The 25,134-nt window shown below is 35.2% G+C and overlaps 3 protein-coding genes across 4 annotated transcripts; 1 reads left to right on the forward strand and 2 right to left on the reverse strand.

Moving 5' to 3' along the window:
- Positions 1 to 52: 52 nt before the first annotated feature.
- Positions 53 to 9,164, reverse strand: LOC105339637 (monocarboxylate transporter 14). 2 transcript variants are annotated; one of them, XM_011445264.4, is made up of 8 exons: positions 9,033 to 9,119; positions 4,976 to 5,061; positions 3,984 to 4,087; positions 3,183 to 3,378; positions 2,833 to 2,976; positions 2,475 to 2,742; positions 1,554 to 2,362; positions 53 to 1,336 (listed from the first exon to the last, which is right to left on the reverse strand). In XM_011445264.4, exons 3-8 carry the CDS (start codon positions 4,062 to 4,064, stop codon positions 1,188 to 1,190), a joined length of 1,647 nt encoding a protein of 548 aa, XP_011443566.3. In that variant the 5' UTR covers positions 4,065 to 4,087; positions 4,976 to 5,061; positions 9,033 to 9,119; the 3' UTR covers positions 53 to 1,187. The 2 variants fall into 2 exon arrangements, with proteins under 2 accessions (XP_011443566.3, XP_011443568.3); XM_011445266.4 differs by lacking the exon at positions 4,976 to 5,061 and having other exon boundaries at positions 9,033 to 9,164.
- On the forward strand, positions 9,124 to 15,261 carry LOC105339636 (geranylgeranyl transferase type-2 subunit beta). Its single transcript, XM_011445263.4, has 8 exons — positions 9,124 to 9,265; positions 11,903 to 12,010; positions 12,291 to 12,488; positions 12,706 to 12,811; positions 13,139 to 13,191; positions 13,279 to 13,501; positions 13,815 to 13,903; positions 14,498 to 15,261. Exons 1-8 carry the CDS (start codon positions 9,263 to 9,265, stop codon positions 14,708 to 14,710), a joined length of 993 nt encoding a protein of 330 aa, XP_011443565.1. The 5' UTR covers positions 9,124 to 9,262; the 3' UTR covers positions 14,711 to 15,261.
- Positions 15,262 to 15,760: 499 nt separating this feature from the next.
- LOC105339638 (MORN repeat-containing protein 5) lies at positions 15,761 to 17,604 on the reverse strand. Its single transcript, XM_011445268.4, has 5 exons — positions 17,466 to 17,604; positions 16,732 to 16,879; positions 16,500 to 16,611; positions 16,263 to 16,394; positions 15,761 to 15,956 (listed from the first exon to the last, which is right to left on the reverse strand). The coding sequence occupies exons 1-5, from the start codon at positions 17,510 to 17,512 to the stop codon at positions 15,874 to 15,876; spliced, it is 522 nt and encodes a 173-aa protein (XP_011443570.1). The 5' UTR covers positions 17,513 to 17,604; the 3' UTR covers positions 15,761 to 15,873.
- Positions 17,605 to 25,134: the final 7,530 nt, after the last annotated feature.

Raw genomic sequence — 25,134 nt, forward strand, 5'->3', positions numbered from 1 at the left:
AAAAACCCAACAAATGCATTCTTCGCTAATAAAAAGATAACCAAACAAACAATCTTAGAAAAACTTTCATTATTTCATTGTTATTATCTGAACTAAAACGGTCCAGGTACATACGATAAAACACTTGAAAGAAACATAAATTTGTGTCATGAATACTCAAATACACATGTATATCTAAATGCATTTCATGCTATATCAAACAATCTTGGTTAATACTTCAGTAAAGTCATGGCGATAATCTGTCGTTACTTTAAATTTGTGGTTACTATAGAGAATGGTAAATGGTCATGCGCACTAAAAGTCTCCTGGACTACACGAAGAAATAAGTCAAAAATGTCCAATATATACCCTAATATCAGACGATCTTAATTATTATACTATAATACAGTCATGGCGATAATCTATCATTACTAAAATAGGACAACATACTGGTACTTCAGTATTTTGATCAACATAGCAGTAAATGGTCATGCAAAAAAAAGCGTTATCCAAAATAATCCACTCACCCACCCCAATAAACGTAAATATAGTTGCACTAAATTCAAAATTAACAACCAAAACAACCGCCATATATAGTAAATTACAACTAGAGGTACTGTGAGCAAGCTCACAGAAAAAAATCATAACGTGTGTATTTTTGCTATTATAGAAAATATTGGATGAATCTATTTCACTGTCCATTTTCTAAAAATAACAACTGCTTTATTTTTGAAAACTGTTAATTTTAAGCTTCTAATATTTCCATTAATACAAGACATGACACAGACAGAATTTAGCTTTTTTGAAACAATGACCTTGAACTTTCTCAATTGACCTTGGGTCAAGGTCATGACACACCCTTTAATCATAAGCAATCTTTGTGTGAAGTAAGAACTTCCAATGTTTCCCCATAAGAAAGATATGGACCGGACACGAATTTTGCATTTTTTCTGCCAGTGACCTTGACCTTGCCCGAATGACGTTGGGTCAAGGTCATGACACACCCTTAGGTCATAAGCAATCTTTGTGTGAAGTAAGAACTTCCAATGTTTCTCCATAAGAAAGATATGGACCGGACACGATTGCACAGACAGACGGACAGACAGACAGACAGACGGACGGACGGACAAGGTGATTCCTATATACCCCCCCAAACTTTGTTTGCGGGGGGTATAAAAAATATACTTCATTTATCTGATCATGTACAATCAATGTTCTTTTTCATTACACTGGCCTTTCCTAGTTAACATTAAATGTCGAATGTTTGAAGTCAATAAAATGAGAGCACCCAAAAACATAGAACTGCCTCCCACATAAAAGGCGTTCTCATATTGTCCGTTGATGTCTTTCAGAAAACCTGGGGGGAAAACAAGGGAATTTTAGTTGCATTTGATTATGGGAAAAAAGTCTTTATATTATTTAATTGAGACACATATGAGAATATCTATTTTCATAGGGAAATACTAGAGTCTACTATTAATTTTTAATGAGTACATATTGAGAATTTTTGAAAAAGAAAAAAAACATTTCAGGAAGATTATGAATAGTCAATCTGACAATGTTTGTAATCTTACCTGAGAAAGGTGGACCTATAAGCATCCCCACGCCCTGGAAACATATCAGGAGTCCGAAAGAGTTGATGAGTTTTTCCGCGCCCAACAGATCGACTAGGATGACGGACTTCTGGGAGATGTAGATTCCAATCAGTAGCCCGTACAGTCCACACACTACACAGAGCTGGGTGTACGTACCTGTCATAGGGATAACGAAGGAGACCCCGCCCACCAGAAACATGATGATGTTGTAGATATACACCCGGAACCTTTTGACTTTCTTCAGATCAAGAACTATCCCAGAAATCACCCTACCCACTCCGTCAAAGGCCCCGGTGATGATGATAAGATAAGCAGACTCCATGTCGGTGTTTCCAAGCTGTTTACCGTAAGCAGGAAGGAACACGAAGGCAGACTGAAAGGCAAGAGTGAACAACAAAATGGCAACACAGAATGACAAAAACCGGAAATCTTTCAGCAGAGAGAGCTCCAGAAAGTTATTCCTCGGTTGTCCCGGCTTAGATTTAGATCTGAAGAAACCACAACAAGATTTCTGTTCTTTGTAACTCTCCACGTTTTTCATTGAGCCATTCTGCCCAGACACGCTATCTTCCTGGGTCTTCAGTAACGACAATTCCTTTTCAGCCACTTCAGCTGACTTGGTGTCTTGGACGACTAGTGTCATACTGTCGACATCCAGGTATCCCCCGTCCGTAGGATTTACTGCAGGAACGAACTCCGTCGGTAGCTGATTTAAACTGTCCCGAGAAATAAACGAATCGCTTTCTTTTAGTGGAAATTCAACATCAAAAGTTTTCATACTCTTTCTCCTGTCAAAGTAATTCAATAGGCATTTATAGTCACGACTGCTCTTTGTCCTTTGTTATAAAGGGGTATTAAAATAAAGTAATTAATGTCATTAGAATAGAACAGACCTCTTGCCTTTTGTCATAAGCCATCAGTAATCTTTGCTTCTCCAGAGGTCGAAACAGCATACCAGCTATGCACAAATTGATGGCAAAGCAGGCCAGTATATAGAACCCTCCGCTGTAACCGTAGAAGTGGAAGGCCATCTCTACAATTGCCGGGGCAGCGAACGACCCGAATCCAACCCCAGACGTTCCCAAACCCACGGCAATGCCTCTCTTTTTGTTAAAATATATCCCCACCATCATAACTGCGGGGGCGTACGCTAAACTACGTCCAAACCCTGAAAAAAGACTAGCCTATATTATCTCTGACCACTGGGATAATTTCTCAGCATTGGTGCAAATATAAAGAACGTGTTTTATACATGTACCTCCAAGGACTCCAAAAGTGACGAAGACTGTCTCCAGATTGGGTGCATACGCCGTCATAATATGAGTAACGGTGAGGATGAGCGAACCCACGATGACCACGTGTCTGCAGGAGAATTTGTTACAGAGGAAACTACACAGGGGACCTACAACAGAACGATCGCAGTTACTGACCATGGTAATCTTATTTCATCAAGCTTAAAAAGGAATCCCCGCGCCATTTTTCCAGTGGCTCCATAACTTAATCTTTCGATGTCTATATCATTCACATGTATAGAGACTTTCATAAAAATATCCTGTTGTTAATAATAATATTCAAAGACAAAAGGTGCCCAAAGCGGCGCAGACGTACCCAGCATGAGTCTAAGTGCGGAGGCCAGTGTGGTTGTCCATGCGGTGGTTGCGGCGCTCTGTCTGAACCGCTCTATAAAGTACAGGTACAGCAGACCCGCGGACCGCTCCATGCCGCCGATGATAAAGTGACACAGGAAGCTCCCGAAGACGATAAACCAGCCCCACCCACCGTCAGGGACCACGACCTCTTCTCTCTGTGTATAGAACACAATAAAATACATCAACTAGGCAGGACTCGTTCTCTTTGTGTCGAAAAAATACAGACTTACTAAATAAGGAATAAGGAATCATTCTTTGAGTATTATGAGGTGATAATTTTGGTCAGGGCGTGATCAAATCCAATAAAGCCCGAAGGGCTTTATGATAGATTTGATCACGCCCTGACCGAAATTATCACCTCATAATATTCAAAGAATGATTCCTTATTACTTATATTTATATAATTATAGGCCATCGTACGATTAAATATTTAAATGTAAATAAACAAACCCCGCTGGCGCCTTAATTTGGCGTCATTTGAAGTTATGGGTTATATAGTACAAAATCGATACGTAGTGTTATCACAGGCAAAGACACTGGATGATGTAAATATAACAGTATAAACCCCGTTCTCTTCTCTCTATGCACAAAACAAAAGGACATGCATACTCTTCTCAATATAATATACACTGGGTATCAAAAATAAATTTTGGCGGCGTTTTATTTTTCAACATTCACACCAGTATTGATCATCATTGGCTACAGAAATTTAAAAGCATGCTTTGTAAAACTAAACAGGACTCTGACTGCTGCTTCTTACCTCGATAAATATGGTCGGGGATGTGTCCTTTGAACCTTCCTGTCGGCCCGTCCCGCGGTCTGTCTGTTCCTCATCCTCCATTAATGGTGCGTACTACACATGACCTGAAGTTCGGAAAGAATTACTAGAATGCCAACGTTCTCTGAGAGCGCTAGATAAACTGTCACAGGCCACCATATCAACTTGTCCTATATACTGACCTTCTTTTATGATGAAATAAACGAGTTTATTACGTTAAAATTACATTATAACAGTACATAAAGTAAGGGCTAAAAAAATTGCGTATCCATTTGACATTTCCAAGGACATGATTATTGTTTTGCACTTCTCTGCACTGATAAATAACTTGGATATTTGCTAAATGATCAGACATGTAGAGAAAACCCACTTATGTGTCCTCCGCTTAATTACTAGCATTCATTTCGTCATGATTTCATATTGGATTTCATTTTCGTAAACCATGATATGGAAATTTGCGACCTGTTTGCTCTGTAAGCACTTGTTTTTGTATTTTTATACAACCTGAGCGCAATTATGACAAACAAATCATGTTACAGTTATAGTATGCATCTGCCATTTTTCCATGTTGAATGTATGAAACGAAAAATAACTTTCTGACTTTGAAATAAAGAATTTGTTTTCATGTGTCAAATGTTCCAACGAATAGCTACATATTTTGACCAAAATTTCGAGTTCAAAGTCGTATTTAAACTATAAAATACATGCGTGTAAGTCGTGCTATGAAACCTACAAAAACTCTTATCAGGGCAGGCTGGAGATTGGTGACGGCGGTGCACAACAGTTGCATTCAGGGTAAAACTACGATAAATACTGCCCAAGTTCTAATCACTTAGTTAACATTAAAGGGGCATAGTCACGATTTTGGTCAAAAATCATTTTTCCGATTTTAATGTGTACAATCAGTAAGGCATTTTTACTAGACAGTCACTATTTGAGTGTCTTTCATTGAGTTATAAGCAAGTTATACTTACAATTCTTTCCTATGTAGACAAAGCTTTTGTTTACATTTTGAACGTTGAAATGAAAATTCCAAACAACAGCAGACCAGACCAGACAACTAGAAAATCCATTAATAAAGATATACAGCAAGCAAGACAACAACAAAATTTAAGCAATACAAATTAAAAGATAAAGGATGTAACAATTGGCGAAATCAATAACAAAACAGAATAAACAACGAACTTATCTAACAAAATACAAAACAACAGATATCAATTCTTCAATACATAAAATAAGTCTTTCTGTAAGCGAAGAGAGATGTTTGTCCACCATAGACCCCCCTCTCCCCCGTCTCATTCAATAAAATATAAAATTTGACTTAAGAGGAATAATTATATCAACATGCAATATCAAAGAAAAACATCAAAATTAAGTTGACAGATTTCCCTATACTAAACTTTCAGCATCTGGGATACATTTACATAAATCACAATAACAAATACAGATATTGATTTTTTGGCATTTATATTCATCAAATATTCACAAAAGCTGCCATTTTAGATTTTTACAGTAGAGCTTCTTTGAAGATAATAAACATGATACACAAACTACAGTTTGATAAACAGTGTGGTGAAATTTTTTCATTGACGTTTTTTATATCTTCATATAAAGACAAAGAATTTCAGTGAGATTTCACAGATGAGGTTCCTTATTGCAAGCAAATCAATGGTTTAAACATTGGCCCATATTTAAGAACAAGCAGGATCTACATCACTTCCTGCCCAGGAACTGAATAATAACTTTCTAAAGTTTGCCCTACAGATACATCCTGTGTATTGATTTCTTACTCTCTGCTCCCTGATTACTGTCAGACCACCCCTCCCCCCCCCCCCCCCAATCCCTATCATCATGCTCTCTGATCCCATTTTCTCTGATGGCCAAACCACAACATTGATCTCATGCTTAAGACAAAGTAACTTTTGACATGAATGAAGAATAAAAACAGCAATATTGTCATTACCGACCCTGTCTTTCAGGAAGCTTGGAAATTCATTTGGTCTTAGGAGACATGTTAAATAATGGTATCTTCGGAAACAAAAGTACTTTATTTCATAAGATGCAATTAACGGACCTAGACCATATATATCCTGTGATTGCAACACTAAAAATAGTCCTTGATAATTAATTCCCAAATGAAATGTAACCTTGTTTAAAAACTACTACAACTAGGGACTCTCTTGGACCAATAGAATCAAACACTTCTACAGATGCAACAACCACCAAATAAACAAAGGTGGCATCATAACAAGTGAATCCAACAAAATGGTTACAAAACAACGAAATTGACAACACATGCATCTAACACTACAACAGATCACAATTAGCAACCCAACAAAACTGACAACAATCAAATTCAGCAGTAATATTAAAACAGATATCATATCATATGGTGAATCCAATAACTACTAGCAAATCAAAGAATACAAGAGACATGACATCTAGTGAATCCAACAATACAACAAAATTGACAACAAGCAAATCCAGTACTACACCAGGTATCACAACTGTACTATCAATCCTACAATAAAACAGACTTGACAACAAGCACATTCGACACTACAACAGATATTACATTAACTGAATCCAACACTACAATAGGTATCATACAACTAGCGATTACAACAACACAATAGAAGTCATACATAGTGAATCAAACACTACAACAGACATCACAAACACCACAACAGACATCACAAACACTACAACATCACAAACAAACAATACATCACTACAACATCACTCACAAACACTACAACATCACTCACAAACACTACAACATCACAAGCAAACACTACAACATCACAAACAAACAATACATTACTACAACATCACTCACAATCACTACAACAGACATCACAAATGCTACAACATCACACACAAAAAATACATCACTTCAACATCACACACAAACACTACAACATCACACACAAACATTACAACAGATATAGTATATAGCAAATCCAACAATATCAGAGACATGACAATTAGCAAATCCAACATATGAAAGAATATGACTTGAACTTGCAAACAACATTACAACTGACATAGCAATGATTAAAATCCAACCCCAACAGATATCTCAGACAATACAACATACATCATAAACACTATAATGAATATGACAAGAAGCAAATCAAACAATATCAGAGACAAGACAACTAGAAAATCCCACATTACAATGACATGATAACTGGTGACTCCAACTCTAAAACAGACATAATAAACAGTAAACCCAACATTAAAACACACAATACAACAAGGATAGCTAAACTATAACATATTTACCAAAAGGTGCCACAACAGACTGTATAATACAACAAATATTTTATCTTAAATAGAGATATTAAAGTTAAAAAAAACCCTAAAAAACACTTTAACTGACACAACATTGGACAATACAAAAAAATGACATAAAGACAAAATAGAAAACACTTCAATTGACAACATGTGCTTCATTGGGCAGTATAATTAATTACAACAAAAAAGAAAATCATTTATTAAAATGAGAACAAACATTTACAAATGGAAAATACAACATGCATATCTTATAGCAGATTCAATATACAATAACAGAAGAAACAATTCATATAACATCAGCGTCTTCAACTTGATTGCATATTGCAAGTTCATATTCCGTTTAATTACCATCGAGTTCCTCTTATATTGAGATGTGCGTTTGTAAGATGTTATAATTTGTAATGCATCTATAGCCATTGGACAATGAAGGATCTTGATCATGCTAATGTCTACTGAGACAAATCATCTAAAGGACCTAGCTGTCTCTAGTTTAGGCCCTTTGTAATTCTGGTACACATAATATATATTACAGTCTTTGACCAGTTCAGGGTAAAGATTTGGCGGTGCTGTAAATGTTCCCGGATGTTATTTTGAGATATAATTTTTACACCGATGTACACTATATCCTTGCTGAAGTTAATGCAAAATTACTGTATTTAAAAAATTTTTAAAAATGAAATTTTATTCTAACAATTAAATTATGTGGGAAGCCATTTTACCAGATGGGAATAAGCTGATAAGTTTAGAATAGCACAGCTGAAACCAGTCAAATCAAATGCAGATAAAAAAGTAAGAACTAAGGTCTCTTTGATTTTATACCAGTATGTCGAGTCATAACATTGACAGGCCTTTGGAATCAAACCTACACAATGTATCGACTGGCCTCCCGAGATTCTAAATCCAAAAGACTTGCTATCGGGGGCTCAAACCTGAGACATATTATTTAAAGGACCAATCTCCTGTGCTAGGTTCAAAACTAAAACACATCATCCAAAGATTGAAGAACAATATCAGTATAATTATATATAAGTAGAGTAGTATATTGATATATACTATCCTTTCACTAACTGTCCTACCTTGAAAATATATCACAAATGCATAATTATATAATATGTCTACATACAATTGTATATAGAATACAAATACATATGTTGGGTTGTATATAATGTGTTTGTATCAATAATAACACATTGCTTTGAGGGAGTGTGGACTTGCAAATAAATGTATAACAAGGGTATACCATACCCTTGCATATATGTATGACAACTTGATGTGTGTTATATCAAATGTACCTCCCATTGTAACTTACTATGCTTACTTAACAGTACAATATTTATATATTTCATCCATTATTTTTTATAATCATGTTGTTTTATTGTTATAATGCATATGCCCCCGAGGGCCCTTGATTTGTTGCATATAAGCCCGCTGTAATGTCCACTTCTCTTAAAAAAGAGAATAATGTTCAAACCTGCACAAAGATATTTTTCAACAGCGTCAAGTGCATACCTATGACACATCATATAAAGGGCATGTATTGACAAAATCACCCCGAACTTATGTCACTCATTATATTCTTCCTACATAACACGGAACAGCTGATCATAATTCTACATTGACCAGTACCATGGCAGTGTGTGTATTTATAGCGTGAAACAGAAGGAAACTTCAGTCGTAACAGCCAAAGATAACCAATGATAAATATTGCAACATCAAAAGTTATGTACTTACATATACGTATACTATACTGAAATCACCGACCTCAAATCCTACACTTTTCCGGAACGCAGTAGGTTTATTTTTTAGTTGCACATCCGGGTAATTCTAATATGGAGGCGCCCATCGAATAGAATTTGTGTCAAAAGCAATAACAATGTACCGCCCCACCAACGTTTAGAGTTCTTTTTCGTACAAACTGGTGATACTGAGTTTTCAGGAGAAAGTCGTCAGCTATTGATTCAATGGTAGTAATATTGATTTTATTGATTTAGGCAACAGCTACTCAATTTGTAATGTTGTTAATTGTTTGGTGTTACCAGAGACATAAATAACATGTTATTTATGTCTCTGGTGTTACTTCAATTTTCACATACCAAGCTAGCCTTTTAACTCGTAATATGTTTTACGGTGCTACCGTTCTTGCGACCTTGCATCATTGTCAACTTATAGTGTTATTTAGGTATCAGCGAACGTCAAAGAATTTTTGAGAGAGTATTGCTCTACAATAAGTATGCCAAAGGTACTAATTTTAATGGCTATGATACATACAGCGCAACCCCATACCCAGAGAAAGAGAGAGAGAGAGAGAGAGAGAGTCCGGTACCTGTTTGTAGGTGTGCAATTTCCCTAATTTATTGGTTATGATACATACAGCGCAACCCCCTACCCAGAGAGAGAGAGAGAGAGAGAGAGGGGGAGAGAGAGAGAGAGAGAGAGCCCGGTACCTGTTTGTAGGTGTGTAATTTCCCACTTTTAAATTTAATGGTCTGACTATATGCAATATCTACATAATTTTTTACCTGTTTATTTTTTTCATTTTATTCCTTTTTATTTAGTTCAAAATGTCCTATTGTTTATTTCCTCCCTACTCATATACTTATTACCTGCCTACTGTACATGCATGCACAATTAGTTTAAAAATGGATCGATATGACAGTAAAGTATGGCTCTTGCTAGTATATATATATAAAATCTCTATATTAAAAAAAGATTAAAAACAAATCATATGTCAATGAGGCAGGTATCGCAGTCTATATACTGAAATAGCCAGTACACTCATTACAGATGTTTGATCCACCTCTAAATTTATATAGCGCGAGTGCACTGTGACGTCATCCATGACTTTGTTCGTCTTTGTTTACGTTTCTCGACTCAATACGGATGTATGGAAGCATGTAACAAATCTTTTGAGTCTCGCCAAAGCATATGCAGTATTCAAAACGTGTCTTCAAACTTTAAGTCACCGTAAATTACGAGTTAAAAGTCGGCCATTTTTGGCATAGCACCACGGGTGAAAACATTAGAGAGCATTATGGGACGTAGACAAAAAATTTTGTTTGATGAACTGTAGGTTTAGCTCGTTCTTTTTCCCGCGCACACTGGTTCTTAGAGCTCGCTTTGCTAGCCGGCGCTGCGCGCCGGCGAGCTGCGCTCGCTATTAATGCTCAGTGGTAGTTTGTTAAGTGTAAAAGCCTAGGAAGGGCCATTGGAATAAAAGTTTGATAACTTCGGGTTCCTTGCGGTGGTAAAAGTTTTCGAGACAAAGCCAAAGTTTTTTGGTTAGGGCAAGTCCACGGGTTGCATTTAACAATGATGACAGATGTGTGGTTCCTTCTGCGCTCGCCCCAACGGTCACACCGTAAAACATATTAGTGAATAAAATATTTGTGAGCATTCATCCAAATAAGTGCAATTTACAACTGTTTCCTGTATCTGAAGAAATGTCCTTATTCGTCAGCTGTTCTTTATCTTAGCCTTTGCAAGATTTTGAGAGGATTTTGGTCATTTCAGCAGATTTACAATAACTTCAATTAGAGTAATTTCCCCTTATCAGTGCTTATTGTGACGTCAAAGCTGACGTTGGTTAAGTGTCGTCTTACTCTTTAAAATTCCCTTGAGAAATAAAAGTATGCGAAGTATACTGTTTTATTTACTTAAAAAGCATGATGTTCTTAAAATTACACATCTTATAAGCTTTTCAAAGGTTTTACTTTGATTCTCGGGAGAACGTGATGTTGGAACGTGAGGTTGGAAACCATTGGTACTATGAATTGTGGGTCAAAATTTACTGACTCCGAAAAAATATATCGGATCAATGTGTAAACGTTTGTGACGTCGCACGATTATTTTTGATTGAAAGTGTACTGAGGTGAACTTTAGAGGTAACATTGACTGTATGTCGCTTACATCGTTATTGTTTTTACTGTCTAAATTTGTCTTGCTGATTCTCGTGAGAGTGTGAAGTGATAAAAATTGCCATGATTACAGGGAACTACTGGGACGATTAAAACGATGCATTACTGGTCCGATTTACTGACGCCAAAAAAATCCGTTGAATGAATGTGCAAATAGTCCGAATTTTCTATTCACACACGCCTTGCCGGTAGAGCTCGCTTCGCTCTTAAAAAGCATTATTTTTCCCATCCTTAATATTTTGTTGTGATTCTTAGTTGGGATAATTCCTTTATTTTTACTAGGCCAGGCAAAATTTTGCGTCAAGGACTTTAATAATAGTACTTAGAATGCTCAGTAAAAACGCTCTACAGAGTACCGACCGATCTAAAGGGTTAACCCACTAGCTAGTGCAAGTACAATAATGACAGCATACACGTACACTATCTAAATTATGTTAAAATTTCATTCGTTAATTTCTTCTTCCTTTAATCTACATTCAATTGTCTGTTAACAATTGTCTGCTACATTAAGATTTACCAGAGTTACTCCAGTTGATTTAATGTTTTTGCTCATAGCTGAAAACCTATATTCAAAACACCTTGTTTGTAAGGTCTTCAAATACCCTTTAGCATAGAATAGAGTTGCACTTATCATTTTATTTAATATTTGAGGTACTCTGTTACTGTAATATTATATTAATATTCTAGGGTACCCCTGTAAAGGACATTGTGATTCCAGACAATGCACAGAAGACTCTTCTGCTGCAGAAACATGCTGATTACATAGCAGCATATGGTGCAAAAAAGGACGACTATGTAAGTCTGCTAATTCTCAATGTATATTTGATATAGAATTATATCATCTAACTGCAAGAGCAAATTCTATGATATAGCACAATCTGGGAATATGATTTTATTATTCAGTTTAGTTGTTCCTCATTAATGTTTTAAAAATGTCTTTCATAAGAGATTTATTATCCAAGCCAAATGTTTAATAGCTTTGGACCCTGGCTTAAGTGCATGAAGTTTTGCAGAACCAGACTTACGTTATTTGACAGTTAGTTGATATATCTGACACTGAGTTTCCCGTTTGTAGGAGTACTGTATAACAGAGTACCTACGGATGAGTGGTATGTACTGGGGACTGACGGCCATGGACCTGATGAAACAGGTGGATCGAATGAACAAAGAGGAGGTGCTAAGGTTTATCCAGCAATGTCAGCATGAGTGTGGGGGTGTGAGTGCCAGCATAGGTCATGACCCCCACCTCCTGTACACGCTGAGTGCAATACAGGTACAGAGCCACTGATAAATTTTTGGATGTGTATTATTTTGTTATCTCCCTTTAACCTATTTTGCACAGGTGGCATAAATTTGAATTTTAAGACTGTCATGCACCTGTATTCTTTCCAATGTGGCATCACCAACAAGAATATTAAGAATTTTATGGTATTGAATGAATGTTTATTTATTTAATTGGTCACATGCTGAGTACGAATACTAAATTGTAGATCCTGACAATGTACGATGCATTAGATATGGTGAACACAGAAAAAGTGGTGGAATTTGTGGTCTCACTTCAACAGGAAGATGGCAGTTTTTATGGAGATAAATGGGGTACACTTCTTATAACTGTTGTATTTTGCATTGAACAATACATGTAATAGAATCCTGCCTAGCCCAGCACCTGTATACCAGGTGATATTGAGATCAGAGTCCAAATTTTATAATTTAATTAAGATATGTATAATTTTGATAGTGCCCTCTAAAAAAGCTATTTTGATGCAGTCTTCCTTCATAGAGCATATGAAGTTAGACAGATTTCATTGTTTAATGTTCCCAGATAGTCTCTATTCTTATTCAATGTAAAGAATAAAATACATGTATGTTAGGTTGTCTCAATATTTAAGCTATAGCTTTAGCTCCTTTAATTTTCTTTTGTAGGTGAAGTTGACACCCGTTTCTCATTTTGTGCTATCGCATGTTTAGCTTTACTGGTAAGCAATTCTGTTGTTACTGTTTCTCCGTATCCTACATGTTCACAATTAGTGCCGATTTAAGCTATACCTGTTGATGTGTTTTAGAATAAGCTGAATGCCATTGATGTGGACCGGGCAGTGGAGTTTGTACTGACCTGTATGAACTTTGATGGAGGGTTCGGCTGTCGTCCAGGGAGTGAGACTCACTCTGGACAAGTCTACTGCTGCGTCGGAATGCTGGCAATCACTGGCCGTCTGCATCATGTGAACGCAGACTTACTGGGATGGTGGCTGTGTGAAAGACAACTTCCCTCTGGGGGCCTTAATGGTAATATCCAATTGTTTGGTATATTTATATGATTTTGTAGTTCTGTTCTGTACTTTGTTTGGTATATTTATATGATTCTGTAGTTCTGTTCTGTACTTTGTTTGGTATATTTATATGATTCTGTAGTTCTGTTCTGTACTTTGTTTGGTATATTTATATGATTCTGTAGTTCTGTTCTGTGCTTTGAAAATATTGGTTTATTTATAATCTGGGAAATAATAGAGTAAATCTTTGTACCGTTTATGTATTAAGTGGAGGTTTTGTTTTTACATGTACAGGGACAATTAAAATCATGACTGTGTATTTTTGACAGGGCGTCCTGAAAAATTACCAGATGTTTGCTACTCATGGTGGGTGCTAGCTTCCTTGAAGATTATTGGGAAACTTCACTGGATAGACAAAGTATGTTCATTATATTAAAAATTAAAAGACCACAAAATCAAAAAGACCTCTGCATTACTACTAGGCCACACATCTAACATTTTCAACAGATGCATTTTCAATATATATGGCTATAAACATGATTGTATTAGAAAAGACACTAATTGAAATATTTGTCTAATTTTCAGTACAAAGACCATCTTAAACCAAAACTAATTCAATGTAAACATGTTCTACAATACCTGTAGAACATAGATGTCTTTGGTTTAGAGTGGTTCAAATAGTCAAATATCCATTTTTTTTATCGTATACTAATTACTTTCCTATATATCCCTAACAAAACATGAATATTTTAATGATGTTGTGTAAGATAATTAAGACTCTTAGAGCATGGTGATTGTGTAATTTGCATTTCTTTGAATATATTTTAACTAAATATTGTACAATATTGAAAAATGTTTGCAAAAGGCTATATTTGAGGCCAAATCGTAAATTAAGTGCGCTATACCTCTTTGTGTTAGTAATTAAAATGTGACAAGTGACTTCAAGAATACTAACTTGTTGTTAATATCAGTAACCATTTATGTTCATGTGGTACTCTATGACTGTTTTCAGGACAAACTTATACAGTTCATTCTGGCCAGTCAGGATGAGGAGACTGGAGGATTCGCTGACCGGCCCGGGGATATGGTTGATCCCTTCCACACCCTATTTGGGATCGCAGGTCTGTCCTTGCTGGGGGAGGAGCGGATCAAGCCTGTGAATCCAGTGTTTTGTATGTCAGAGGAGGTCATTCAGAGAGCAGGCATAAGAGTGGAACTATTGTAGGAATGGTCACTGATATTCAGGGTCAGCTAGGAGCACTTTCTGTGATACTGCTGTCAGTCTAGTCAGCAAGCGTACAAAGGATCGAGATGGTTGTCAGGGGGATAGACTTAAAAAAAAAACATCCTGCCTTTTGTAATGAATGATGGGAAGGAACTGAAGAAAAGAGTAATAGAATGGATGAATAAAATTTGCATGCAGTCTGATGTATAGGTAGCTTCATTTTGTGTTTGTTAAAGACTATCCTCTTGCCAACCTACTGCAAGAACAGCATGTTTTGTAGTCCCAGTTGTTTTTTTCAGAAATGTGTTAGAGTTACTTACCTTGAATGATCTACATTTCACTGTTTAAGGAAATGAACAAAATGGATACTAAGTAATTATGAAATGTTATATACTTGAGCCAGCAGTAATGTTAATCTATAGGCACAATATGGTTACAATGTAATTTCCAAGTCTCATCCTCATCCAAATCATGTAACAAAGGAACTCAGCATACCTTATCGTCTACATACAACTGCAGTACTCAGCTTGCTCTTGTAGCACTTTATTTAGTGTCGGGACAAAAAATAGCTTTTGATATTGTTGTATAAATTCAAGTTAAAAATGTTATTATTGATCTATTTTAAACATATGCAAGTAGTTTAACATTAATTATCACATGTCCATTTTGATGTTATGTTATTTTGTTCTTTATGTGTTATAGCAAATATTAATAAATGTTATAATCAAATATATGTTCATGTTCTGTCGTAATTGTATAGATGAAGGGTATGGCTCATGCAAACTGTTTTCTACATGTAAATCTTTCAGTAATAATAATTCCATGCATTTCCTTTTTTGGAACCCTTGCTTTCACTTTGGATATACGTAAAACAATTATGCTGACATTTGGAAGTTTAACTTTTGGTACCCTTTTTCAAGTCCAATTTGGCAAAATTTTACTTCAGAGTATTCATTAAAATAGAAAATAAGGAAATAATATATTAGGAATAATTCCACAGTATTCGACAAGGGGATAATTCATAAAAAAAAAAAAGAAGAACAAATGTAGTTGATGTAAACATGAATTTATACAAATGGTATCGTACAATAAAAATGTATTTACAAAATATGATCAATCTGTACATAAAAATGTGATGTCATTATATATATAGAACAAAACAATTAAGCAGCTGACTTCTTAAATCCAACATACTCATCCCAGCCTTTCCGACACGTTTTAACGATCCAGTCGTGTTCATCATCATCTGCAAATCATAGAGATTAGCCACTTCAGTCAAAAATGAAAACAAAAAAATCAGGGCTGCAGTCACGATGGTAGCAGCTCCCTAGCTCTACCTATCAGCCATTAATTATAAGTCAAGGTAGCAATAACAAGCATTAATTTATTTTGTGCTTTCAATACAGCCTAGATATATTACCTAGCAGAGCAATAGTAGCTGCTATGATCTTTACTGCAGCCCAGGAGAAATCCATTGTTGGAGAGAGAGTACAACTTGGAGAGACAGTACAACTATCGACAATGTTCATAATGGGGCTTTTAATATACTGACCTGCATTCCTGAGGAACTTATGGTTGTAATCTACAACCACTCTAGTTTTGGGATTGTAAAATCCATCTCCACAATCATAGCAGCCTTCAGGGATTTCCCGAGGTGGAACACGGTTTGTTAGTTGTGACCTGCCTGTTAAAGTTAATAAAAATGAATACAAAACAGTGAAAGCAGTCTTTAATCTTTATGATCATCATGAGCTTTTTCTTGTCATCTTAAAAATACTTTGACACGTACCTGCTGGTTTTAAACCTTTGCATATTTCAGTGTAAAATCGTCTGTCATAGCCATCACAATATTCCCAGTTTTCTTCTTCATATGCTAATCCATCAGCAAAAGTGTATTTTCCCTATAAATACATCAAAGGAAATCTAATGCTTTACAAATATTTGTATAAACAAATTTTCTTTATTAATACCACTATGTTTTTACACATTGCAACAATTTTAGAATTAACATAATCATTTACCTCCACTGCAATACCATTTTCCCAGGTAGCATCATATTTACTACCATTAGGAAAAAATAATGTTCCTTTCCCATGAAACATTCCATCTTTCATGTCACCTTCATATTTTGTTTCTGTTGGGAATTCATATTTTCCCTTCCCTTCCATTCTGAAAGTAGAAAAACTTTAAATTCTTCATGTATTTTTTTATACAATAATTTACCAACAAACAGGAGGGCTACACAATTAAGAATCAAGTTTTACATTTGGAACTTGAGTTTATGCAGTACATTTGAACGATTTTTAATAAAAATACACATACATGTGAAAGAAATGCAATTAAAATTGATAAAAGGGAGGAAAAAAAATAGTTTTTTGGATTGCTTTGTATAGGCATTGTTGCTTCCCATCTTAATAAATTTGGTATCTCTCTTTTTTCTGACGGGTTCCAAATTTTATTTTTAAAAGGGAAGGGGTGTCTATGGCAAAACCGGTAACTATTAAAATTGAATTCAATAGTGACATCCGTGTATGAACTAATCTTATGTTAGTTTTATCGTCATAAACTATTACAAATACCTTTATTTGCATGTTGGTCAACATAGGCTAGAGCAAATTCGGCCAGTACTACAAATTGGCAAAGACTTTAAAACCGATTTTTGGACAACAAGGAATTATTTTCGATTATTATATTATCGCTATGACTTCTTTCTCTCTGTGTGTCATTTGTCAAGACAAGTATTTTTGAATAATACCTTCCATTCTTGTAATCGCCAGCATATTTACTTCCAGTGTACTCCATATTGCCGCTATTTGTTGTCAAGAGAAACCAGATAATAATGGAACTTAAACGATCGGAGAAAAAAATTCCGGCTTGTAAAAAAATGGCATTCGTTGCCTTGCGTTTATATTTGAGTTTGCACAAATATATAGGCTACTTTGAAGAAGTGGGACGATTCTGACTATAATAACATGATAACACAATTTTGATGAATTATTTGTTGTAGGCGAAAATTTCCGAAGGTTAAATGGAAAAAAAAAATATCGACGAGGTGCATTAGCACTTGGGAAAAAAAAAGTAAATACATGTATGTTAAACTATGCGCTGTATATTCCCAAATGGGCATAAGAGTTCGATTGAATAATACCAAGATTATAAAAGCTTAATTTTAGTCTGATTTATCTATTTATATCAAGTAGACAATTCAGCACCTTTCTAAAAGTTATTTCAGTGAGGAAAAGACAGTTACCAAAACTGTGGCTAATATTTCACAAGAATCCCTCAGAGATTATTATAAAAATTTGTACCAACTGATGCTTTAAAACTCAACTCATTGAAAAAGTTTTAAAACTTTGATTCCGATTCATTTTCATGCGAATCTTAAACCGTAAAAAATAAAATTTCTTGCTGCAACCCTTCTTTTGAAGTTATATTTTTTTTACCAATTTATTTATAAGTAACATGTAATGATAACTGATTAACATGATTTGTTTTATATCGGCAAATGGCATGTACAGTTTATACACCTATAATTATGTAGGTTTTTTTTTCTTTATGCATCAAAGTGAATTTCAACAATGATTATATAGTTCTCAATGTATTTTATGATAAAATCTATCTCCAGAGGATTTTTTCCAAGTTGAATATTTGGCTGTCACGGTATTACACAATGCATTACAGACGTTGTAATTATCGTAAAAATACATTTTTAATGCAAATAAAAAGTTACTTCTTATTCTTAACAGTTTTTGTGCAAACGGTACTATCCATGCGCACGTATATATGGGAGTTCTTAAAGATGTATTTGTGCTTTTGCCAACCCTCAAATATGGATACACATTATACTCATGCATATAAAATAAACTTTAAAAACTTGTCAATTAATTGAATCAGCAAAAAGTAATCAAATGTGATAGCGATCTCCTATCCATTATCTTAAAATTGAAAATAAAGTTTAATTAGTACATGTATTTTTAAGTTTTGAGTTCGTTGTAACTTTGACAGCAATTGTCGGTGTGTTTTAATTGACAGCTATTTGTGAGATCTGCGTCCCCAGTACACTATGTTTTACTATGTCTCTCACTTCCACCGAATATCTGTTGCATATTTATAGAACAAATCAGCTTGCCCTGTATACGCTCTGTGATCTCCGGGGCCCGGTTTCTTGGCGGATATTGAATCTAGACGCGTTTGTCGAAATCAAATAAGTTTGTGATTACATTTTCCAGAACAGGCGGACTCAACTACATGCTAAGTCAGCATGTACGGGATCTCTAGACAGCGGAATATTGATGTTAGGCAGACAGGGGTACTCACAAGCATTGCCAAGAGAAAGGCCAACACTCACGCCAATGCGGGCCCCCGAATAACAAGTTTTGGCCATTATCTGTGCGAGGTGCACAGTGTGCAGATCGATCCAATGGCCAAGAAAATGCAATGGGATCATCTCCTGTGAAAACTTATTAATACTGAATATCAAAGCCCTCTGTAAGTCTATTAATGTCCTACAGCGAGGATCCGGCTATGTTCCATATCGTAAAGGCCTGGGAACGTCCCAAGTAAGGGATATATCAGTTCCGTCTGGCAGTTCTAATATGTTCTCATAAACAGTTGATATGTAGCTAGATGATTAAGAATTATTGAGAGCAATTTTGTTAATACACATTCTTTTAATTCGAATTTGAAGTTTCAGTTTTTAAAGTTCTGCTCAGGGGATTCGTGTTTTCAATATTTTGAGGTAAAATATTTGCAAAATCTTGGACTGAAAAAACATGTACCAGAAAATTCAATTAAATTAGATCTAATTTGGTTATGGATTCGCCATGTTTTGTATTACGTAATAAACTCCCAAGAGAATTCGTTTCTGGTTAATTAGGTTTCTGAAAGACGAAAAAAGTCTACACTTTTTACCATCAGCATTGTATAATGCTGTTCCTCGGAAAGTTGCATTGTCGGACTTCAAAAGACGTCAAAAAGTAGATGATGAAGAGAATACTATCAACTATTACGATAGGGACTATGGGCTTTTGCTATCAATCTCGAATAGAGATTGTATAATTTTTGCTGTCATTTTATTTTCCGACTTCAAAGAAGACTACGGATTGGGTGATGATTGTCCATTTCCTCTTTTTTTTTAACCTTTGACAAAAGGTGCCATAAACACACTTTGGATGAATAGAAACCATTTTCAGTTAAAATATTTAACATATCTTGCACCGAACAGTGTTAACCAAATTCGCCAGAGATGAAGAGTAGAAGTCAGATTAAGCGACTATTGGAATTGCTGATTGTGATATAAATCTCGCTTGAATTCTGGCTAGACTTTTTATCAGTTCAGTTTATTGGTATTATTACATAACACTTATTTTTCTAAATCCCACGCAAGCTCATTTAAGAAATACAATGTTACAAGGCCCAATATGAACCTGAGAGAAATAAGCAAGTATTCGTTTTGGGGCAAAATCGATTTAACAGACCATTCTGTAAGAGCCACAGAAATGTATCACTGGCAACCAAAATTTTGAATGTGTTTTATGTGATCTTAAAGGAAAAAGATGATATTTTGATGTTTGAATAAAAATAAGGAGAATTGTCTTATTAATTGTAAATAAAATAAAAACATTTTTATGATAAAAACAAATAATACTTTTATCTAAAAATAAAACAAAATATTATCTGGGATGAAGGTATGTTGATACTGAAACACAGATATTTGAGTGGTCAGTGTAAAAGAGGGATTTCCACAGTGTCCAGGTGAATCAGAGTAAAGTTGAGTCATATAATTAAGATATATGTGTATGAATACAAAACCGTGTCAAAGTTCTATAAAAACAATGGAATAGACGCGGTGGGTGTCGCTGACTGGGTCATTTTTCACCACACCCTAATAATATTAAGCCGTCTCGTCACTCTGCTGTAGGGGGTGAGATTTACTGTACTTATCATAGGACTGACCGACAAGATTAGGGGAAACCAATCACTTCTTTCGCACTCTTCAAGCATTGCGGACTTTGCTGCAAATCGTGGTGTTGGTTTTTTAACAACTTTAAAAAAGTACAAAATTACTGCATATTCAGCACAAAGTATTTGAAGTAAATTAAAGAAAGTTTATCTTCTCCAGAAGCTTCTGAGAAGATGGATCACTCTGGCTAGCGCCCTGAGCCATCTGACCTTGGAAAACAAGGGTTGATGGGTGTTGACCATTTTTCACCATCTGTGGGAGCCCGGGGCTGCGTCATGCTTGCTGTCGTTTTGATGACATCACTCGAGTTAAGCGTTTCGCGGACCTGTTTTTGGCGAGATGATTAACGACATTAGGGGCTCTGGCATCTAGCTGTATAGAAGTACATGTTCTGACAAATACTTCCCTGGAATACACACTTATACATATACATTACATTGCCAATGTACATATAAGCGAAAGGAAAACAAGAAATAACGCTAAAAAAGATACCTGTACAAAATACCCCTCTATATAATTAACGAGAAATATACGGACATTCTCCTGTCTTATCAGGATTTTGCCGTATGGATAGGAGTTCTTGCCTTGGGAAATTTGGTATCAAAGGCTTTCAGGGTCTGTGGGGGCTTTGTCATTCGTTTTAATAAAATGATAATGGCATATATCACTTGTAATAGCTTTAAAATGTCACTGTCATAATAAAAGTTGTCCAAAAAGTGAAGGGAGTTATTGGTAATCCGGGAACCGAAATGATCCACGGTTGGTTTATCGGGTCTCTAACCCTAACATAGACTTTAAGTATTTCAACAGCTGTTAAGAGAATGGCTGGCCAGTATGAACTTTTAAAATTTTCACATTATTATTATGAACTTTTAAATTTTTTACCTTTATATTATTATAGATAGAATAAAAAAGATTGATTTAATTGTTTTTTCTAGAGTAGTAATGAATAATATTACTAGTGGTAAATTGCGTTCAAAACATAGACAAAATAATGAATTAATAATTCTATAAAATAAATAAATAGTAATATACTCCCCTCCTGGGTGTTTTAAATAACATGCTGAGAGAAATATTTCCGATTCATAAGGATAGACGTTATACAGTTTTAGCACGAGAAGCAGCTAGAAGGAGCAAGCTGAAAAAAGAGAGATGATATGACCATAAATAATAAATCAGTGTTTTGGAAGAAATGTGGAAAATTCATTTGGTTCTGACACGATTGGCGTATAAACTGTGTCAGAGCAGAGAGTTATTTCTGGAGCGCTTCCATTAAGTGTTGCTGGATATGATAGAGTGGGATAGGATAAAATATGATAGAATAAGATATGATAGGAGAGGATAGGGTAAAATATGATAGAATAGGATATGATAGGAGAGGATAGGGTAAAATATGATAGAATAAGATATGGTATATAGGAGAGGATAGGGTAAAATATGATAGAATAGGATATGATAGGAGAGGATAGGGTAAAATATGATAGAATATAGGATATGATAGGAGAGGATAGGGTAAAATATGATAGAATAGGATATGACAGGAGGGGATAGGGTAAAATATAATAGAGTAGGAGAGGCTCTTCTCAGCAGTCCGTTATACTTTTGTCTATAGTAAATACTCAGAGCAGCACCACTATTGTCAATGGAGCCACCGATAAATCAAGCTCAGTGAGGCCGCCTGGGTGGTCCATTGCCTTGTTTTGTGGATCTATAAGTCCCTAACCAGGCCCGTCCTTACCCTACATATGTCTACATGTTCAGGGTCCGATAGGGCCCCATTCGAGCTGCTGCTGTAGATGAAGGAAGCAGATCCCTCAGGTGAGTGGGCGTGGCCTGCTGCAGTCTCCTCCGTCACATCGTCACGGACTCAGGTGTTTTGGTTGTAGAATGTGATGATGCACCTGTGTAATGAATGTCATACCTTCTGTGTGATTCAAATGTTGTTATTCTCCAGAGCACGGAAAACTGGGCCCTCCGCCCCCTTTAGGGCGAGTTAAACATTCTTTACGGTTTTGAAAAAACTTAAATACTAGAAAACACACACAAGAAAAATAAAGAGAGAGCCCGAGGAAAGCAACGTGAAGACGTATTACGTAAAAATAAAAGCATCAGATATAGAACAGATTAATAAAAGCATCAGATATAGAACAGATTAATAAACATTTAAATCAAATACGTAAAAGTCGACTCTGATATACACACATTCATTACGAGATGTAAGAAGTTTATTCAAGTGATAAATTAAGCATCCAGAGGGCTAAAGCAAAGGTTGTACCGAGAAATGCATTCACTCTGTGTAGGGGGATCCTTTGTAGAAACAGCAAAGCTATGCTACAATAATCAAATACCAGAGACCCGAAGACAGCAATCCTTATAGCATGATAATCACTAGCTACTATAATAAAATTAGTTAACTATATTTAGTATATTTATCGCTTCTACAGTGTACAAAATCATTTATTCAAGGAAATTTCACATTAAAAGGAATCACATCTTTCACACCTCTAAATGCTAGTTTGATTCAATATCAACTTTACAAACTGAACTATTCGTTGATTTTGGAGCGGAATTTGATTCTATAAATGCTACTTTATTGAGACACTTAATATGTCGCGCTCGTTTAAAATTTTAGAATGTAATGACTGTGGTTTTTGGTTTTGATGCTTTGGTAAAAAAAATTAGATTTTTTTTTATCATTGTATTTCAATGTAAAATTGTATATCCTTATTAAGGGTCCTCTCGCTTTAACCATTTGGACCAAAGATTTCATATATGAAAAGAACTTCTTTAGCGACAAATACATTATACAAATTAGCGTTTCATGCCATTCAGAAATATTTTTAGAATGCATTAAAGTCAAAAAATTTGATGGGATTCAGTTTTTGGCATTGTATATGTATTAGCCAGATTGTTGATCTATTTGTTGATATATCATCACTACGAATACATGTATTAGTAACTTCTCACCAACTCCTTTTTGAAATCACTGTTAAATTTATTAAATATACCAATTTTTTAGGACGAAACTCCACTATACAATATCTACTAAGATTTTTAAAAATCTAACTGTTTTATATTGTCTACAGTCTTAGAAAAGAAAACCTGAAACGTTCTGATATACACAATGTACACGGAGCTTTCTTTGATATACCCGATGAATCAAATACACTGATGAAGGAGTTTCACATAATACATGTATGACCATCCTGGTTTCCGGGAGCGATGCTTTGAACAAATATGAATTTATCTGCATGATAGATGTACATGTACATGAAAGCTTTGAAAATACTATCTGGCTTTGATTGAAAATTTTAGACACTTATCATATCTTCGTTGTCCTTATTATTTCTTCTCTTCTCTTACTTTTTTCTTTCTCTCAACCAATTTCATGCTTCGCCTTACTGGGCAGACAAAATATAGAACAAATGAGGAAACGGATTAGTGTAAGTTTCACAACTTGTTTCAGAATCCTGTTGTAATACATTTCAACATGTACAGCTTTGAAAATATTATCTGGTTGGATGGAAAATTTTAAACACCCATCAGATCCTCTTTATTCTTATTATCGTTCCTTCCCTTCTTTATTACACTGAGTTAAATTAATAAGTTACGATGTAGTAGGGACCCGCCTTAACTCGAAGAATCTATTTACCATCAAATTTCGGTTTACAGGCGAGCAAAACCCCTATGTATTGAAAGGACCGTGTCTTATACAATAATATCCCCACATACACTAAAAATCATGTTATGGTTTATCTATGATATATATGCTAAGATATTGGTCAATTTTTAGTGTTTTTTTTTTAATTCTAATTTTATTGACATGATACAGTAACATGGGTTTTATTTGACTGGTTTCAAATAAAACATAGCATTTGATCATCATGCCTTACTCCCACTCTTAGCTACCCCTACCCCTCATTAAGATCTTTATTCTCCAGTGTATAAAGGTCATTGATATAGTTTGAATCCGTGTAGATCTACTCAGGAAAGACAGATAGATGCTATGTCTGATAGAACGTAGAGCACTGATCTGTATTGTATATTGTCATGAAATCTGCATCTTTGGGTAGGAATCCTTAGTCGAAATTGGCTTCCTTTAGCGCTTATATCAGCGGAATCTGTTTTACTGGCCGATTTTTACATGGTATCATAAAATATTGAGGATATTGATCAGTTAATGGCTAGGATTAAAGTCTTAATCTTTCCCGAATTTGCCAACCAGCCAAATAAATTCTATGAATGAATAAAACGAGAGAGAGAGAGAGAGAGAGAGAGAGAGAGAGAGAGAGAGAGAGAGAGAGAGAGAGTAGTTTGATTGATGGTCAGAAACCAACTTCATACATATTAAGATTTCAGTTAAATTATATGAAAATTGCTTATTATTGATCTATTACTACTTGTTAATAATTTAATCCAAAATTGCATTGTGAAAAATGCAATAAATAAAATTAAATCAAAC

Source organism: Magallana gigas, chromosome 2 (genome assembly GCF_963853765.1).
Source record: "Magallana gigas chromosome 2, xbMagGiga1.1, whole genome shotgun sequence".
Classification (NCBI taxonomy): Eukaryota; Metazoa; Mollusca; class Bivalvia; order Ostreida; family Ostreidae; genus Magallana; species Magallana gigas.

Coding starts and splice junctions, on each gene's coding strand:
- LOC105339637 (XM_011445266.4), bottom strand. CDS start 4,064: ATGGAGGATGAGGAACAGACAGACCGCGGGACGGGCCGACAGGAAGGT. Junction 2,743..2,832: donor CACTTTTGGAGTCCTTGGAG/GTACATGTATAA, acceptor GTCTTTTTTCAG/GGTTTGGACGTAGTTTAGCG. Junction 1,337..1,553: donor TATAGGTCCACCTTTCTCAG/GTAAGATTACAA, acceptor TTTTCCCCCCAG/GTTTTCTGAAAGACATCAAC.
- LOC105339638 (XM_011445268.4), bottom strand. CDS start 17,512: ATGGAGTACACTGGAAGTAAATATGCTGGCGATTACAAGAATGGAAG. Junction 16,612..16,731: donor AAAATGGTATTGCAGTGGAG/GTAAATGATTAT, acceptor ATGTATTTATAG/GGAAAATACACTTTTGCTGA. Junction 16,395..16,499: donor CAAAGGTTTAAAACCAGCAG/GTACGTGTCAAA, acceptor TAACTTTAACAG/GCAGGTCACAACTAACAAAC.
- LOC105339636 (XM_011445263.4), top strand. Junction 12,489..12,705: donor ACACGCTGAGTGCAATACAG/GTACAGAGCCAC, acceptor ACTAAATTGTAG/ATCCTGACAATGTACGATGC. Junction 13,502..13,814: donor TCCCTCTGGGGGCCTTAATG/GTAATATCCAAT, acceptor TATTTTTGACAG/GGCGTCCTGAAAAATTACCA.